The following is a 19,310-nucleotide window of genomic DNA, read 5'->3' as shown; positions in this document are numbered from 1 at the left end:
TTAGTCACCTGATACCATGAGATGTTATCTGGCATCCATGCTCACTTGGGAAAGCCTATCGACTTCGGGAGTCTTATGAATTTATGAGGTGTTTTCTTTAGGCAACTGTGGGCCCTTAAAAGTCTCTGCACTTCTGACAGACACTGATATTGCCCAATTTAAAGATAAACTTCCCGGTTTTCCTTGAATATTTTTCCTACAGCTTTCCCTTGGTATTTATTTAACAGAAGGAAATGGCAGTTCTGTGGCAGGACTAATGTTTATAAGACATTCTGTTAACATGTCTGCAGTAAGCTCTTTTGTTTTCACCTGAACCTGTTTTCCTAACTGCTCTGTCCACAGCATTGCAAGATCCGTAGTACCAGTTTAAAGAGAAAACAGGCAATTACGTGAAATTCAAGTGGGGCCTTGAAGGTATAAATAAGATTAGAGGCTTAACCATGAGGGATGAGGGAGGGGGTAGAGAAGAAGCGGTTCACATGCCTGAGGTTGGACTGATTGCAAGTCTGGGTCTGGAAAAGGAGCTGAAGCTTGTTCCTTCAGTGCTAGAAATGCGTACAACTCTGTTTTACTTGGCAAAAGTCAAGGTAAAGTCAGGGATTTTATTATCAGGGACTCACAATTTCTCCTGCTTTCTCTGGAGCATTAAGTGTTGAAAGCCCAGTGGGACCAGCCAGGCATGTGTTATTTCGAATGCTTTCAGGATTGCAGGTGAGGCGACAGCAAGTCGAGTAGCTTGGTGTCACTCAAGTCCGATCCTAATCTTCAGTAGTGAAGAACAGGACCGGGCTGACAGAGATCAGGTCCTATTCACAGCTCTGACATTTTCTTGTTGTGTGTCCTTAAGCAAAGCAGGGACCTTCCTGTGCCAGCTGGACAATTATTTAGCTTGAAGAATGGCTCTGTAGCTGGTGTGAGGCAGATAGCAAGGACAGGTGAAAGGCTCCAAGAAGCTCAAAACCAGGATTAAACCAACAAAGCAAAAAATAACAGCTGAATCCTATAGCCAACATTATACAGTGCTCACAGAGATAGAATTCTTCTCATCTTATCAGGCTTCTTATTAATCTGCTATAGGGTCTTACACTGTGGTTGTGATTATTTAATGTGTGACCCTTGCAAGGACTGTGGAGAGAGGTGGTGAAACAGCTAATGTGCTTTGGTACGTTTCATAATTGCAGTTCTGTGAGCATGTCACACCTTGATTTAGCCCAGCGAAGAAAATCCTGTGAATATCATCCCGAGGAGAGGGTTAACAAAATAAATAGCAACAGAAAACACAGAGGGTGCACAAGGTGCAATAGTCAAGGGAGCGCCGTAAGGCAGTAACAGAGTGAGGTCCCACGGTGCTCACTACTGCCCTAACACAGAGTAGGGAACAAGAAGTTTGTGAGAGAAATACTAGGGCAGATAAAGTGCTGTCACCCCATTCTAGGCACTGAGAATGGTGGCAATAGGGAAATCAAGTGATTTAAGCTCTTGGAGATTCTGTGCGTGCTAGGATTTGAGTTCGCTCTGATGTGTTGTTCCTCCAGCCAGTTACTGTTTTTTCAGCTTTCTTGATCTAAGTGTAAAATCTGATTGTAAATAACTGCTGCAGAAGGTTATAATAAAATGCTGGGGGGGCATTCTGGATATTACATTCTTTTACTGTTTTTCTGTGCTTTCAGTAGCTGTATCTACTAAGTGCATGTAGTATTTTAACAGCTGGATTTCCTTCCACAGAAAACATCTTTTCATCGGTCCCAGACACTGGGCTACAAAAATGGATTTGCCTTTTCTCGGCTGCCAACAGTGGGGATCGGCGGGGAGCGACTATATGTGAATCAGCTTTCTCAAGCTGAATTAGACGAATTAGCCAACAAGAGACCCACGCTGACCTATGGGCAAGCCAAGCAGGCTCCACCTTCAGGCTTCATTCCAGCACACGTGGCTTTTGACAAAAAGGTATCAAGAAGATTATTCCAGGAATATCGCTGGCCAAGTTCGGAGACATAAACAGTCAGCTCCAGGGTTCATGGGACAGTGTACAGCAGTTTTCAGATGCCATAGCCCTTAGTCAGAGACAGCTGAACCCCAGACTGAAAGAGGCTTTCTGTGCTTGGGAGGAGGATTATAATACGTAAACGATGTAAGACATTCCCCACAAGTTACGCTAGAGCATTTCCAACAGGCGTTGGAAAAGGAGTTTGATTAACTCTGAAAAACTTCAGTTTTAAACCATTGCCCTGTAAACCACAGCCTGGCCTTCTGTGTTTCCAAAACTATATAGAGATTGTAACAGAGCTTAAACTGTAAAAGACAGTCTGCAATGAGGACCTTGTTGGACTGTTTAACTGTGGTCTATCTATGCTTGTGTTTGTCACCACAGCGTGTTACAGCCTGTACTGCTCCATTAGTACGTCCTGCGTCACATCTTGGTGATCGTATCGGACGAGGAGGTGGCTCTGTGTCTGCCTGGAGCAGTCCTGAGCTGACCCTTGATTTTAAACGTGCCAGTGGCACAGTCTGCAAGCTGGCGAGTGCAGCCGCAGCCACGGACAGAGCATTTGCTGCAGAGCGTGCGAGGCTCAGCAGACCTGAGCGCGTGCAGGGGTTTGCACGCTGCCAGGCAGGCCTGGAAAGGCAGGCTGCAGCCAACCCTCAGCCCATCTGTGAGACAGTCTAGGGAACAGATGCTCTGTGTTAATTACTGAAGCTATTCCTTCAGAGTAATGTAGATGTTGCCGTTTAAACTGTCAGGTACTTCTCTGCCCCTTCATTCAAGCCAGAGTAGCAGTGGGGGCCCCAGTGCTGCTGGGGGAAGTCATGGTCCCTTTTGAAGCACTTTTGCTGGCTTGTAGGAACTTGCTGCCTTTATCATCACTTAATTACCTACGCCTGTGCGCTGATGTAGGCTGGGTATGCAAGACCTGATTGGTCTGCAAAGCTGACAATAGTAAAGAAAGTCATGTATGTCAGAAGACTAGTTTACTGGGAGTAACCAAGCACTTAGCAGCAGGTGAAATAGCGGGTGATCAAGGAGGAGTAGGGAAAAGGCTGTATTTTTTACACCTGTCTCAAGCGTACCAAATTTGTAAAAGGCAGGTCTTGATAAAAGCCCTGCCTTTCAGTCACAGATTAGGCTACAGTTGGCTTTGACGATTTTATAGATTACAATCCAGTAACTTTGCACTGCCAAAGCACATTACAAATAAATTATTTGTCTTACTAGACTAATTGTGGTGTTCGAACTGTTTCTGTCTTTCTCCCTTTGAAATATTGCCCCTTTGGAAGATTTTGAAGTTTGATGCCTATTTCCAGGAAGATGTTCCTCTTTCCGCAGAAGAGCATTACCGGATCCGCCAAGTGGGTATCTATTACTATTTGGAAGATGACAGCATGTCCGTCATAGAGCCTGTTGTGCAGAACTCTGGTCTTCCTCAAGGCAAACTTATCAGACGCCACCGGGTGCCCAAGAATGACCATGGGCATCATTACCACTGGAAAGATCTGAATCGCGGCATGAACATCACCATGTACGGCAGGACGTACCGCATAGTCGACTGTGACCCATTCACACAGGTGTGTTGCTTGTACTGAGAACACTGACACAGAGAATCCCGGGAATTACAGGTGGCCAGACCTGTTAGAGTCCAGTAGTCTGCATCTGTAGCTTTCAGAAAAAGGTTGCTTGCAATCTTTCATTTTGCTTTTTGTGAAGACTTCTTTCTTCAGATTAATGGGAAGTTCAAGGTATGAAATTTGCTGAGGGCATATTAATTGTTCAGTATTTTTGCCCCAGGGCTGCTGGGAGTCCATCCTTTGTCCTCAGGACTTCTCCTTACAATACAAATTCTAAGAAGTTCATTTCTGGGTGTGCAACAGTTTAACTGCTTAGAGTCCAGATGAAACATTGTTCTTATGTGAGAGGGAAATTACTGATCTAACTCTTTTCTGACTTAATACTCCTCTGTTAAGAATAGGGGAAGGGAATGCGGTCAGTAACTCTGCACCCATCTACAGCCAAGCCAGGAGAGCGGTCATGATCCGTGGGTTGAGAATCATGGTGTGAACTGACCTTTCTAAGAGAGCTTACTCATTGCCTGCTTTCTATTTCTGGCTATTTCTGTACCAGTAAATGAAATAATAACAATCCAATAACAAATAATAACAAATACCAATATAAAGGTATCCTCTTAGATTGTCCCCAGTATAATCTCAGCCCTGGTCAACTACTATTCTTCCAAGCAGTGCAGGAGTTAGAATGCTCCAGGGAACCATTCCCAATAGGTGAGTTACGTGCAGCCAACGTGTCGTGGAGGCTGAGAGAGTTTAGATGCAGGCTGTTCCTTGCCAGTTGGCCTCAGTGCCCGGGAATGTTCCCAAGCATGAATAATATATTGGTATATATGTGGCTGTCGAGAACATGTGGGGCCAGCTCTGCTGGAACTGGATGACTGTTAAAGTCAGTTCACATCATATGAAGAGCGGGTTCTCATGTAAATGTTGGTTGGTTGATGTAAAACATGAAATGAGCTATGTGGGTCTACATCTCAAGGCCGCTAGTCTATCATTAACTAGCATCCTCCAGACCAGAAAATAGTGAGTCTAGAAGTGTGAACCTGTTTTGTGAGTCTTCAGAGTGATCTCACATGCCTGTTGGAGATGTTTGCATAGGTGCTTCCTGGACTGAATGTTTTCACGGGCTGCTTCCCAAGGCCAAAAAGGGAAGAAGTCCATGGGCTTCAGAGGTTGTTTTGGGTGACAGATGTGAGTACACAAGTAATACCCTAGAGTTTGTTGATTCATCCAAGGTAAGCAAAAAATCTCTTTATAAAAAACCAGATTGTCCTCTTTCTATGGCAAAAGTATGCCTCCTGAAAGATGGACTGAAGCTGCCACTCTGGCACATATCCTCGTGGCCCAAAGGGCCTTGGTGGGCCTGGTGTTGGTAACACTAACTTCCACTGTCTGACACATTGGGGAGCCCTAGGTCTCTTGCAAATTCCGACTGACTACGTCCGCGATCATGCACTAATTTAATTTTTTTTGTTTACATAAAAGAGACCAACTGACAGTTTTCCTCCATTTAAAGCCTTAAGGTCAAGGAAAACTGCTCAAGTAAAATCAGCCTGGTGGTCTGTGAGGAATGAATTTGCAGCGTTCTGACAACACTCATCTCAGCCCATCTGTAATCTCTAGTTACCTCTTGCCTTCAGAACTCACAGCAGCATTAATACCTTAGATGACCTTCCTAGGTGTTCCTGGAGAGCCAAGGAATTGAACTGAACCCTCCAGAGAAAATGATTTTTGATCCTTACACAGAACTACGTCGGATGCCTATGCGCAAGTACATCACACCATCAGATTTCGACCAACTCAAACAGTTTCTGACTTACGACAAGCAGGTGAGAGAGCTGGTAATGATTACTCACAGTACAGACTATATGTGTTATTGAAACCTGAGTTTTGTGAGTGTCTACAATCTTATTCATTCTAAAAAATCTCAGCGCACTGAACAGACTTCAGTTTTGCTCCTTTCTTGGCTTTAGTAAGAAATAAAATATTTTATCTTTTAACTAGGCTTTGTGCCTTGTGAAGAGCTTCTCTTTGGATTGCACAGCCTATGCTCTAGATCCTCCAACTCTTTCTTGCTTTCTGTTGGGGTGAGATAAGCCACCTGCCTCGGGAAGCTAGCAGATAGGGCCAGATGCAGTTCTAATACAAATGGGCGTGCTGCATCCACTCCTCTCTTCCCCCAAAACATTGACGCCAGGTGCCAGGGTGGACAATTTCAGACAAACACAAGTGCCACTTGCTCTGACTGAATTCTCTCTGTGCACACAGTTGACTAACACTCTCCTCCCTGCTCCTCTGGATCTTCTTTTCATCTAACAACAATGTAAGAAACCCTATAGACTATATCTATACTAGAAAATAAAACAGGGCCAGGACACAACTTGAGTTCTGCATTTTGTCCTTGGCCAGCTATAAATCAAACAGTTTCTGGCCATCAGCTAGGTGTTAGCACAGGCCAGGATCATATCCAGTTGTCATTTTGGATACGGTCACCCTGTTTTGAGAGGAGTAGACAGTTTTCTGTGTGGATGCAAGCTGGGCCATGCCTGTCATTTTACTGCTCGTTGTCTGTGCTGGGCCAACTCTGCCTGCAATGGCTATTGGGCTGCTTGTTTAGGAGCTGTACCTTGGGCAACTCTTGAGCATTGCAGTGGGTGAAGTTTGATTTCTGTGGAATTAAAAGATGATATTTCCACTAGGCAGCAATAAGACGGGGTCTGCAGTCAATGCAGCCTCCTCAGGACTGCTGAGTGCCTTCCCCTCTGCCTTCTTCAGCGTGAGAGTAGTAAAGAATTGGCCATGAAACCTCTAAGAGGTTTAAGAGTCAAAACAAATTCTGTCTTTCTGTGTTACGTTTCATTATAAAAATCACTTCCCTTAGGACTACTTCCCTACTCATTGCTGGGCAATTATTTTCTGCTGCTTTTTAATCGCTCTCCCCGACTCTCATGCTTCCTGAACTAAATTTCTTGTCTTACCATAAACGGTTCTCTCTCACTTGCTGCTGTCAAGGTAAGCCAGGCCTGTCCAGCTCTCCAGGCCCCTGCTGCCCTTCCCACTGCTGCCTCAGCAGCCCATTCATCCCAGTACCCACAGTACAAGGGCTTGGTTCTTCTGTACCTAGCAGAGAAGATTGCTGAGATGCCTCCACTCACCCAACCCATTTCAACCCACTTCATTTGGACAAAGCATTGGTAATTCTAATCCATGGTTGTCTTCTCTGGCTCTTTTTTCTCCATCCCAGGTCCTTCGCTTCTATGCCACATGGGATGACACTGACAGCATGTTTGGTGAGAATCGCCCTTACATCATCCATTACTACTTGGCAGATGACACAGTGGAGGTTCGAGAAGTCTACAAGCAAAATGATGGTAGAGACCCATTCCCAATACTGATAAAACGCCAACGCTTGCCCAAAACCTTTGTGGACAAGAAAAGTAAGTTTAGATTGGCCAGCACATCTGTCTGTGCTAGAGTGCCTTAGTGGGTAGACACATATATGGTGGTTATGTCAGAAGTACACTGAGTCTGGAGAATTTTTGCTGAGAACACTCCAAGTGTCATCATTTTTTGGCCAAAGAAAAGTTCTTTAAATCATAGAATCATAGAATCATTAAGGTTGGAAAAGACCTCTAAGATCATCGAGTCCAACTGTCAACCCAACACCACCACCAACATACCCACTAAACCATGTCCCTAAGCACCACATCTACACGTCTTTTAAATACCTCCAGGGATGGTGACTCAACCACTTCCCTGGGCAGCCTGTTCCAATGTTTAACCACTCTTTCAGTGAAGAAGTTTTTCCTAATGTCCAATCTAAACCTCCCTTGGCACAACTTGAGACCGTTTCCTCTCGTCCTATTGCTAGTTACTTGGGAGAAGAGACCGACCCCCGCCTCACTACAACCTCCTTTCAGGTAGTTGTAGAGTGTGATAAGGTCTCCCCTGAGCCTACTCTTCTGCAGACTAAACAGTCCCAATGATCACTAAATTCTTTATCTTTTGGGAAACAGTGGCAGGACAGCAGTACCAACAGCTCCCTGGAGCTATTTAAACAGCTTGCTTTTGTATCCCTTTTCACTAGGAAATGTTAACATCTACCTGACTGATGTATTTTTCCTTTTGCTCCCTTGTCCCTAGAGACCTTCCCAAGCTGTGTGCTGGAGATCTCTGATCAGGAGGTACTTGAGTGGTACACAGCTAAAGATTTTGCTGTTGGCAAATCTACCACCCTCCTTGGACGCACCTTCTTCATCTATGATTGTGATGAGTTCACACGAAACTTCTACCGTGACAAATTTGGCATCACAGACTTCCAGCCAGTGGAAATAAAGAAGAAACCACTTGAGGAAGTTCCACAGGTACTGCAAACAATTTCTCAAAGGAAGGGAGGGAAGGAAACAGTTGGTATAAGCTCTTACAGTAAAGTATAGGTTCAGCTTAGTAAGAACCTATAGTAAACAAGTTCAGCTTAAATAAAAGAGCAAGTAACTTGAAAAAGACAAGGCAAGAATGGTCATAATCGATATAAAAGTGAAAGTCCTCTGAAACTGTTGATTTCTAATACTGTAAAGGACAAAGCACTTGCTAATAGTGATAGAAAGAACTCTGGTTATGTCTATACTAGAAAAGGAAACAGTGTCAGGGTTTGGTTTTGGCTGGGAAGCCAGCCTGGCACAGTCTGGCTGCACTCATACTACTAAACTCTCCCTTACCCTCCAAAACAGGGTTGCCAAGTCCAAACTGCCCGCTGGGGATGGTCACAGCCCTTGTTACCTCCCAAACTGAGCCTAGGAATGGTTTGGAGTGCTAGCTGGCCTAGAGCACAAACATGATGGGGATTAGGTTAACACTGTAACCAAATAGATGATTGAATTCCTGTGCACAGGAAGGTTTAGTTATTAGTATAGCCATAGTCTCTTTATTCACAGAAATTACCTGGCTTTCTGAATTTCAGATTTTCTTAATTCTCTTAAATATTTTCTATAAGTAAGGGGTCCAACACATGGCCGGGCTTGTAGCGTCTCTACTGGGCAGGATGTCACAGCTATTGCTACCTGGTGACAGAAAATTTCTTTCCAAACAGGTGGTTTCTGATAAGCTGTCTTGCAAACATTGTCTCGTTCTTAGTTTCAGCTGTTTATGCTTGATATGTCCTCTGGATGCAGGTAATTCCTCCCTATAATGGTTTTGGCATCCTTGAAGACTCTCTTCAGAACTGCTTTTCTCTGTTTCCAAAGCCTCCCCGGAAAGATGTAATTAAGATTCTAGAGAATGACCACAAGGTGCTGCGATACCAGGTGGCCTTGGTAAGTGCTTTCCTTGACGGTATAGTGCCAGCTTATGTTGTAGAGTCAGAAGGATGGGAGGAACAGCCTGCTCAGACAAGGCTGTTAGCAAATTCTCCTCTGTGCTGGTGGGAGAAGAGAGTTCCCCAAGCCAACACGAGTGCCCCTCAGGGGATGCCGTTGGGTTATTGTGTACTTGCTGTGACAATTAGTAGCACACAAAGGCAGAAAAAAACAAGGCCAGAAAGTACAAAACAGACATGCTACAAAACCACAGCCATTTATGGAAAAACTCCCACGGACATCAGCACGTGACAGATGGCCTTAACTGAAACAGCATTGCAACTGGGCGCTGTGCCTCTGCCTGCCTTCAACTGCTGCCATAAGCGTGAGCTTGCTGTCCCTCCGCTGCTGGCTCCCAGTACCTGTCCTTCTCCAGGCTAGTCCTGGCTGCAGCAGCCACCCAGGGACTGTGCTAGCAGAGCAGCCAAGTGCCAGCACAGAAGCTGGGGAGTCCAAGGGGACGGTGCTTTCCGCCCACGACAACAGCATTCAGGCTCTGGCCTTTGTGCCAGCTTTACAGTTGGTTTATGCAAGGAGCCTCTGGCACATCCAGCAGTAGCAATGGCATTTCCTGTGCTGCCTGGTGCCTGCCCTCTCCAAACACTCAGGGTGAATAAGGGCTGATTTCTTTTCCCTATTGTGCAGGAGTTCCTAAAGGTCACAGCTGATGAGTTCAGATCCACTTAATTTTAAACTAAGCGAGTAAGCCTACTGATGTGTCAGGGGAGTGTCTTCCTGTGACTAAGAGCTGGAAGCAGCACCAACCTCTCTCAGGCACTCCTTATGATGAAAAATATAACTTCTATACTGAATTTTACAGCCAGGCTCTCTCTGTGATGAATCATTCCGTATAGGATATTTCTTTCTCTTGGATTACTCAGTCTGTGGAAACACTGAGTATACTTGGTCACTGCAGCCCAGATTCTGTTTCTGTTAGCCTGGCTACAGCAAGTAACCTTTGAAATTCAGATACTTAATGCTGTCTGGGGCTTTGTTGCGCTGTGTCAGCATATCTGTAGCTTTAGGCCTACATCAAGTGCTTTGTTTAGTCAGCTATAAAAAAAAGCTATGAACTCTGGGTGCTTATGTGGGGGTTACTAGGTACTCCCAAGCACCCCAGGAAAGAAAAACCTGGTTCAAATGTTCTTTTCCAAAGCCACTACCTTTCCTCTAGGAATCACCAAACCCTGAGGACAGAAAGCGTCGTTTCATCCTCTCTTATTTCCTCTCCAATGACATGATCAGCATCTATGAACCCCCAGTCCGTAACTCTGGCATCATTGGAGGCAGATACTTAGGAAAGACCAGAGTCGCCAAACCAGGCTCTACTACAGAGAATGCCACCTACTATGAGCCCTCTGACCTCACCATTGGTTCTACAATTGAAGGTAAAAGCCAGTCTGGATTGATAATACTCTTCGAGCTTTGGTCTTCAGTGCCTGCTCTGATATGTCATTTATTGCACGGACAGTGCATATACCTTCCTTCACTTGGAAGATCTGTTCCTTCTTGGCTCTCATCACGTTTGAGTTTCCAGATCACCAGCTGGTGTACATTGATATAAGTCTCTTACTGTCAATGTTTGGACCTTTGACGTAATTAGGAAAAGAGCCACGTTCTCCATAGTATGTGTTCAGTTTACATTTGGGACCTGCCAGGACTCACAGGGTTAAAGCTATGCCACATGACTTCCAGTAGCAAAGGCCTATCCTGTAAGGAAAAATCTACCCTGTAAGGAAAATAAATGTAATACTGAAATATTAGAAGCACACCAGTGCTAATGGGGGGAGTTGTTGTAGGCACAAGCACGGGGCCTTTGCTCTCAGCAGCTGCTTTTGTTGCAGCAAAACTCCCGTTGAGTCAGTGAAACTATTCTCACATCAAGGACTGAAACAAATAGCAGAGCTCGCTCAAACCTGAGCCCAGCCGCAAGAGAGAAACCATGCTCTCTCCTGGATGATGAAGTGACTTACCCATGCTGAAAGGCAAGTAACACTGCTTTCTTTAATGCCTCTTCTCCAGTGTTTGGCCACAGGTTTGTTATCATTGACGCTGATGAATACGTGCTTAATTATATGGAGAGCAATGCAGAGAGTTTCCCCGCGGCAACACTGCAGTCCCTGAGGGATCATTTTCGCCCACGACAGGTGGTAAAGGAGACTGCCAAAAGGTAGGCTTCAAAGGATGGAGTTGTGGAGCTAAATAAGACTCAGGGTTGACAGCTAAGGGCATTTCCAGCAGCCTCCATGGGCTCCAGCCTGCTGTCTAATGGCTGCTCTGCTGCTTATTCAGCTCCAAGAGCCTGTCTGGACACATACAGAGGGGGGCCAAGAGTGTACAATATAATGTTGCTGCTGCTGCTGACCCAAAAACCTGGCGGGACAGCTCTGGCTCAGCAGCAGAGATACTTTCAGCTAAATGGACACAGTGATCTTTTCCCAAAAGACAGCAGTTAACTGTAACAGATGCTGCTAACAGTATCTGCATGAGCTACTAGATGGGTGCAGGCTCTGTGGAGAGTTGGTGGAGTCTTATTTTTCATTTGCTCTGGCTGTGCTTATCAGCCCATCAAAGCCTAGACCACATTCTTTTTTTCAGCTGTCTGGACCCATTTTGGGTGACCCAGTAACAACCCTATTATCTCACAACACACTTTGGAGTCAGTATCATGGCAGTTCAGGGGCCCTGGCTGAAACTAGAGTTGCATACAGTTCCTGGGACTGTCCGAAGCACACAAGGAAACACTCCTTGTCCCAGAGCACTTGCAGACAAAAGGTGCATGGGGGAAATATCCTGCAAAAGGAAAACAGTTTACCTAATGCTCTAAAATCAAGACTGAGCTTCATCTACAAGTCCAAGCTGAGATGAGGTTGTCATAAAAACCAAGAACTCCAGAAGCCTGCTGTGTATTCAGAAATACAGTCTGGCCAGCCATGGTGGGCAGCCAGCACACAAGTGTCACAGTAAGGCTGCCAGAAGTAGCTTTTACATGAAGTCCCATTCTTCCTTTCTTCTACAGTGACATCCCCATGCTTGGGACCAGCAAGCAGGAACTGGATGAATTAATTGTGCCAGTTCAGGAAGAGCTGAAGCTCCATAAATACTTGAACAACAAGAACATTCGGGAGGCATTTCTTCAGTGCGACAAGGATGGCTCTGGCATCCTGGACAAAGCAAAATTTTTAGCCCTTTGTGACAGCTTGAGTGTGCCGACCAACACCTTTCTGGTTAATAAGGTCAGAAGGAAGTAGTGCTGTGCATATTGAATTCCTCTCCTATAACTCTTCAAAAGAGCTTTTCTACAAACCAACCCTGGCCAGGTGAGACCAACAGCTGCTCTACCCTACAAAGGGGAACAGCTTCAAGAAAAGGGCAAGAGAGTCCCAATTCAGAAGGGCCTCTGAGCTGTTGGACTGAGCCTGTCTCTTAAAGGAGAAGATAATAATTGCTGTCCTCTAAATAAAGGGAAGAAATGTTACCCAGGTTGCCCCCCAGATGAGCAGCCTAGTGTGTGGCTGCACTGTTATGTGAAGCCTGAAAATGCCTGCTGGCTCAGGTCTCAGAGATGAGCAGAAGAGGTTGTATGTTGTGGTAGAGATCAGGCATAGGCTACTCAGACAGTGGTTGAGTGTCTGTCATGACTTAAGCACAGCTGGGCTTGAGTAGAGATGACACTGAGGTGCTTAGGGAATGAGCCTGAGGAAAGCTTAGATGCATTCTAGATTTAACAGCAACTGAATTGAAGATCTGAGATGCATTCTAGATTTAACAGCAACTGAATTGAAGATTTGAGAACTAAGTATTGTACCAAAAAAAAAAAAAAAAAAGAAATTAGAATCATAACCACTTGGTTAACACAACTAAAACATAAGCTTGCTGGGCACTATGAGCAACAGCACATGGAGATCAGAGTCTGCATAGCAGAAAATGTGAGGGAAACTGAAGAGAAAAATTCATACAGCAGGGATGGAGGATCCTTTCAGGAATATGACTGGCAAGGATGCTTTATTAGCATAATGTGATATGCAGTAGATTAGTGGCCAATAAAGGCAGACTCAGAGTTTAAAGAAATCTAGAAACCAGAGGGAGTATTTCCCTTGCTAAAAAAAAAAACATTTTCTAAACCAGCCAACCGTGAGCATCACAGCTGTGGTTAGAAAGATGCACAGGCAGGGTATTTATGTCTCTGAATGTGCACTGAATACAGGCCTTTGACCAGCACCCAGGGCTTTGCTGTACTAGAGTTCATCGGAAACCACTCTGCCCTGAGGAATTTACAATGTGGTGACAGTCCTTCCTGCTTGACTCCGAGAATGGGAGATGAAGTGACATGCCCAAGAGCATCTCTCTTCTCTCTTGAAATCTTAATAAGAGTGTGCCCAGAGCCCTCAGAAGTGTGGCGGTGCTATAAATTAAACATACGGCAGATAGTTAACTACTGTCTGGATTGGAGAGGAGCACAGCTGTCAGTCACACAAGAGCAACCCTAGTAAATCTCTCTCCAGGCGACAAGGGGAAGAAGAATCCTTTCAAGGAACTGTGATATTAGACCTTTTCCATCTCCCTGGGTGTCAGAAGGAGATTAGTTATGCAATTAAAGAAACAAAAGCCCTCTTTCTTCCCCTTAAGCACACAAAGGCTATAGCTCTGTAACACAATGCAGGGTCAGGCACGGATACCAGAACTGGCTCATTAGTAGGGCTGTTGCTGAGCTCAATTATCTGTGTCTCCACTTTATGCCATGTGCACACACCAAAGCGACACCAGTGAACAGTAACTGTTCAGATATGCTGCCCCCATCCCACTTTTGGCAGGGATTTCTATGGGGTTTCTGAAAGATTTGCTGTAGCCTATGTCAGTCTGTGGCCACACTTTATTTTTTGTGGATCTGTTGCCACTGTGGTGATAATTAGAAGGCAATCAGGATTAAACTCAAACTCTTTAACTCTCCTCCTTGCATAGATTAGTGTCATCTATAAGCATTCAAGGTTACCTGTGATTCAGGACTACTAAGGTGGTAGGCTCTTCCACGCAGGGGAATAAGATCATCTGCTCTGTCACACAAGGAGTACCTCTGGGCACTTTCCCCTAAAAAAACAAATTTGCAGCTTCTTCCAACTCTTTATGTTGTTTTTTGGTTTTCCCCCCCGCAGCTGATTGACCTATGTTCTTGTGGAGAAGACAAGATAAACTACCATGACTTCCTTAGAGCCTTCCCCTCGTGATCTTCCCCCAGAAGCCGAAGAACAAGACCAGCAATAAAATTCTTAGCTGAGTTGACTTCAAGACATCGTACTTCAAAAAGGATGCTCTAATCTTCACCCTTGCTTCACTCACTCTCCCCCTTCCCTTCTCACTAAAGCCAACTAATTTCACCTCACTTTAACTTTTTTCCCTTCCAAACCTCTCCCTGCCCTTTAAGCTACCACCAAACTCAACCTCACAACTGCTGGATATTGAAATGAAACTCGCATGAGAAAGAACTTCAGAGAACCAAAGCCAGCTTCTCCTGTTGATCTCTCAACTTTTTAATACAGTACAGCAAGGCTTGCTAGAGCTAAAGCTCTCTAAAGCCTGGAGTGATAACCACTCTAGATTTCTCTTACAGAGTCAAAAGGGGTCTTTCACCTTCAAGCAACGAAGACTGCCAGTTTAAATTGTTATTTGCATTGCAAGAAGATCCAAGAGCCCTGCCATGGACCACAATAAACTCACGCTTGCTAGTCTAAATGTAAGCAAGTCATGCATGGCTGCTATAAGTGTTAATAAATCTTTAAATAAAAGTGCCTCATGGCTGGAATAGCTAAGGATTAAAGTGAGGGGGAAAAAACCTCACAAAACTGTGATTCTGGGTTTACTTGAAATGGAGTGGTGAGTTTAGCTCCCACATAGCTATGGAGATAGCAGGGGTCTGTACACAAATCTGCTGACAGCAGCTTTGCATTTTTTAACAAAAGGTTGGGAGAATGGTTTTAGGACTGAGATACTATCTAAACCCATCTTACACAACCTGTCATCTTACCAGACAGGTCCAATGAAAAGGGAAAACTAGCAGTTGGCATAGCAATAGAGTTATGACACTTGTGCTCCACTTAGAGTCACATTGCTCGTCTCTCCATGAAGGTAAACGTGGCAGGGACCTTCTCATCCCAAATGACACCTGCCAGGTATTGCCATTCAGCACACACGAAAGGCAGCTATCATGCACACAGTAGAGAACAAAGCTCTTTGGAACAAAATGCTTATTTAAATCAGCTTTTGTGCTGTGGATTCCCACTTCCCCTCAGACAGCTGAGAGTCTCCACGTGACAGCTCCCTCCTGCCTGTTCAGAAAGGTCACCGCTTTTCCCTTCTGGGCCCGTTTTGTGCTGCTTCTCACTCCGACCGAGAATCGCTACAGCTCTTTCAGGTCCACCTCGGATTTCAAAGCACGGCTTGGCATTGCATGAGGTGCCTTCCAAGCAGCAGCTGACAAAAGCTAACTTCTAAAGGCCACCTTAATCAGCTTTTCAGAACTTACAGATGAGGTTACTGGAGCTGTAGGCTATAGAAAAGAAAGTCAGAAACTGTTTTCTGCACATGCTATGAAACTGTAACCTAATACTCGGCCAATCATGTAGCATGCCTGGGGCCAGCTGCAGAAAGTATACAATTTAGCTCACCATAAAGTATGCATCTAAACCACATCAAATAAATCATATGCTACAAATGCCCTTATCCTCCACTCCCAACAATGAAGGCAGCCACAGATAACTAACTCAGAAGCAGCTGCCCATGCTGTAGACATGGGAAATGCGAGAGATGAACCCCAGCTGTGGGGAATACAAGGACACAAGATGCTGCACCAAAGGGAAAGGACTAGTCTGGTATGGCAGGAGAGAAACAAGCACAACCCATTGCAGCTCGTTTTGGAAACGCATACAGCTTAGCAGTGTGATAAAGCATCAGCGGACAGCACCAATGGAAGAATCTATGCCTTTTATTTATTTATTTCAGAAAAATACTTTTGCTGAGTTTATCACAAAAGTCATTTAACAACAAACAATAACAAACAAAATCCGTACAAAAACTTAAGTGACAGGAAGAATGAAACAAATGGGATAAAATATCAGAGACTGTTACTTCCCCCTCCACCCCCTCCAAAATTAGGCAATTTGCACTAAAGCATAAATATGGAAGAACAGAAATTTTCCTCGAGTTCCTTTGCTGAAGTTTGGTCCATCGAGTTCAACTTATTCAAAGAAAAACTACGTGCCTCTGCCTGGCTTTTACAACAGCCATTCTTTCCTGCTGCCAGCAAAACCCCACATGCAGCCCCAAGGCGAAGTAACATACTTCACAGTTTGAGTATAAAGCCTACCAAACCATCTATTACACATTCGTGAAGTCTACCAGAAGGCTGTAAATCAAACCCCATAATCTCCATCTCCATGTTGACAGAAGTCGGGGTCCATCTACCGAGACTCCATCTAAAGCAAGAGACTGAGGCTGCTGTAAACTCCCACGCACCGCAGTAAAGGCAGGGTAGCTACAGGCTTCAAGAGTCACTTGGAGGGAAGGGGGAGGCATCCTAGAGTAGTTGTTCTTCCCTCCAACCAGGAAGCCTACCAAAAATACACTTTAAAATGGTGAGTTAAGGGTAAGGGGACCTACAGGGGAACTGGAACTTGTCTTCTTTACTACTAACTCAAACATGATGAGTAAGAAGAAAGAATCCGAAACAAACAAAAAAAAAACAACGCAACTGTAATGCCCCATAACATAAGAGTCACTCAAAAATTGTATGTGAAATGCTACATCTGTTCTTCCTCTGCCCCTTTCTCTTCCAAGCTCATTCCCCGACTACCTAAGACAAAAAGAGAGAACTACTGCTGGTATTTCACAGGCAGGAAAACACTATGCTTCACACCAAAAATCACAGATTACTCAATCCCCAACCTTCTTAGGTTGGATAACGGACACAGACTACAAAAGCAGCCTCAAGCCCACAGGAAGGGTGCAAGCAATAGCGTCACGCTGAAAGTAAGGACTTGCAGTTCTGCATAGTCTCTAACACTTGCTGCACTGTGGTGGACAAGAGACCCTGTTTGGGGTTGGGTCTTTTTTGGAGAAGACACAAGGCTTGACAAGATGGGGCACCAGAAGAGCACCCACTCAAGGAAAGTGGGCTCTCAGCATCTTTGTACGCAGAGTGGTCAATGAAAGACTGACCAGTAAGGGCTTGCAATGAAAATACTCTGTTTGGGAAAGAAAAAGCTCTTTGGGCTGAAGAGAAGGCTCGGTCTGCTGAGAAATGACATGGACGTAGAAGCAGTTACTGCGGGCTTGCAGCCGAGGGATGATGTTAGCACTACAAGACAGAGAGACAAAACCAGCCAGTGGCAGCCCCTCCAATGGAGGGTGGATCACAGACCTCTGGGATGACAGCGCATATAGCCTTACAGCAAAGGCTCAGCTCAAAAAAAAAAAAAAAAAGCCCCCAGGGATCCTGCCACACTTGGGCATAACAGGAGAAGGATGAGGATTTCTGAGGACTAAAGATAGGGGAGGGCAAAAAAAGCCCCATTGTCTATAGGTTTAAAAAAAAAATTTAAAAAAAGAACACATGGAAATGCTTCCAAAACAAACTGTCCCTTTTGCTAGTAGCTCTATCAAAAAGAAAACAAAACCCACATAAATCTAGCATATGTTGTACATACATTGTAAAGAGGGAGGGCGTTCAGCTACTGATATAGTACACAGATGAAGCATACGAGAGACTACATGGCAACATAAGGCACTTGGGAAACAAAGCATGATTAGCTACTTTATGAAGACGCAGGATTGTGCAAGTGGAAAGGCTGCCTGAAGCGAAGCAGGCAGGAGGAGGAATCATTCAGCAGCCAGTTTTTTGGGGGACTGTATGTGTCACCTGTTAACAGAGTCAATACCTCAGCTGCTGCGAGGCACCAGCTTTGCAGAAAGGACCGGCTGAGGCTCTGGAGAGATGCCGGCCAGCAGTCATTCTCAGAGGGCACGTGGCAGTGGGTGGCTGGGGATGGGAAGAGGCAGCAGAAAGGAAAAACCTCTCACACTAGACCTCTTCCACGTCCTCCCTAACATAAAGCTCTTTTCCCCTGCTCTCATCACATTGCACTGCAGGTATTGTCGCTGCCCCTGAGCCAAAATGTGTATTATCTACCCGGCAAGGGCTATGAGGAGCAATTGCAAGATACCACCAAGGGCTCTGCTCCAAAGTCTCCTTCCTCAGTTCCCCTGAAAAAGGGGGAATTTCTCTCCCTGAGTCCAGCTGACATCTCTCCTTTGGGACTCAGAGGTTGTGGCGATGGAGGAACAAGTGGAATTTGACCAACTGTCCTCGTGTCCCTGCGCATTTTCTCCCTCTGGTGCCCAGCTTTAGCTGGGGCTCAACAAGGAGAGGGGGAGGAAGGGAGAAAAGACACCTACAGAAGGAGGAATAAACCCTGACCCAACTCAAAGAGGGGCAGAAAATCAACTGTCACCCGTTCCCCAAAACGCAAATGATCTGAAGGACGACTGGCCAGCCTCAAGCTAGAATTGCACTCGGAGAGAGCCAGAGTTCAGCTGCCCGAAGGGCTGAGCAAGAGGCACACCAAGGACCACGTGCCTCCCTCACCTGCAAGGAAAGCGGACCCCAATCCTGGCTTGCGTATCGAAGAGCACCCCAGCTCCCCGCAACCCTGTGCCCCCTCTTCTTGCCCAGCCAAGGGAGCACACCACTCGCCTGCTCCTGCCACAGCAAAGGAGAAAGAAACCTACAGCCGGCTTTGCTGCACAAGAGGCACCAACAGCAAAGCTCAGCTACAGAAACTGCCCCGGAGGAGAGCTGCGGGGTGAGAGGTGCCCATCTACTGCACACCTACCAAACCTAGATTGGTGCAGGGCACCCCAAAGAAGTTCAGCGAGCTGGCACTGACCCAGGAAACCCTGGGCAGGAGATGCTGCTCCCCAGCAAAGAAGCAGCAGGGGACTGAGCCGGTGGGATCTGGGGTTCCCACGAATCTCCTGCCACCACGTACCGGCGGCAGCGGGCAGGAGCAAGAGGGGAAAGTGGTCTGCAGCAACAGGTGGCCTCTGAGGTAGATTTGAGACAACTCCATCTGCCAACAGCTATGCGTCACAGGTCAGGCTTTTCCTAATATGCAAGCTGCTCCTTGCAGCCCCCGGCTTCTTTCCCCTTCCCTGTCATCTCATTCACAGCTCAGAAAGGGATGAAGGGGCTAGTTTTTTTGGAAGAAACCCTGCATTTGATAGCACCTTGGGTGGATACAAGCTCTGTATCCTTTGGAAACAAAGAGTGAAGCTGGTGGCTGCCGATGGCAAGGCTGGACTGGTACAGTAGGGATGAAGAAGGGTAAGGTGACAGCATGAAGG

The 19,310-nt window shown here is 45.6% G+C and overlaps 1 protein-coding gene across 1 annotated transcript; it reads left to right on the top strand.

Annotated features, from left to right (window-relative positions):
- Nucleotides 1-1,725: 1,725 nt before the first annotated feature.
- Nucleotides 1,726-14,218, top strand: EFHC1 (EF-hand domain (C-terminal) containing 1; the record flags this gene model as incomplete). The annotated part of the gene is made up of 10 exons (XM_009574346.1): nucleotides 1,726-1,947; nucleotides 3,277-3,564; nucleotides 5,241-5,390; nucleotides 6,806-6,998; nucleotides 7,705-7,925; nucleotides 8,733-8,873; nucleotides 10,090-10,303; nucleotides 10,938-11,085; nucleotides 11,935-12,151; nucleotides 14,069-14,218. Coding segments are annotated over 10 exons (1,866 nt in total), but the record flags the coding sequence as incomplete, so codon positions are not given.
- Nucleotides 14,219-19,310: the final 5,092 nt, after the last annotated feature.

The sequence above is a fragment of the Fulmarus glacialis genome, unplaced genomic scaffold (genome assembly GCF_000690835.1).
Source record: "Fulmarus glacialis isolate BGI_N327 unplaced genomic scaffold, ASM69083v1 scaffold19923, whole genome shotgun sequence".
Taxonomy (NCBI): domain Eukaryota; kingdom Metazoa; phylum Chordata; class Aves; order Procellariiformes; family Procellariidae; genus Fulmarus; species Fulmarus glacialis.
Note: the sequence above shows the minus strand (reverse complement) of the source record. Positions and strands in the feature narration are given on the sequence as shown.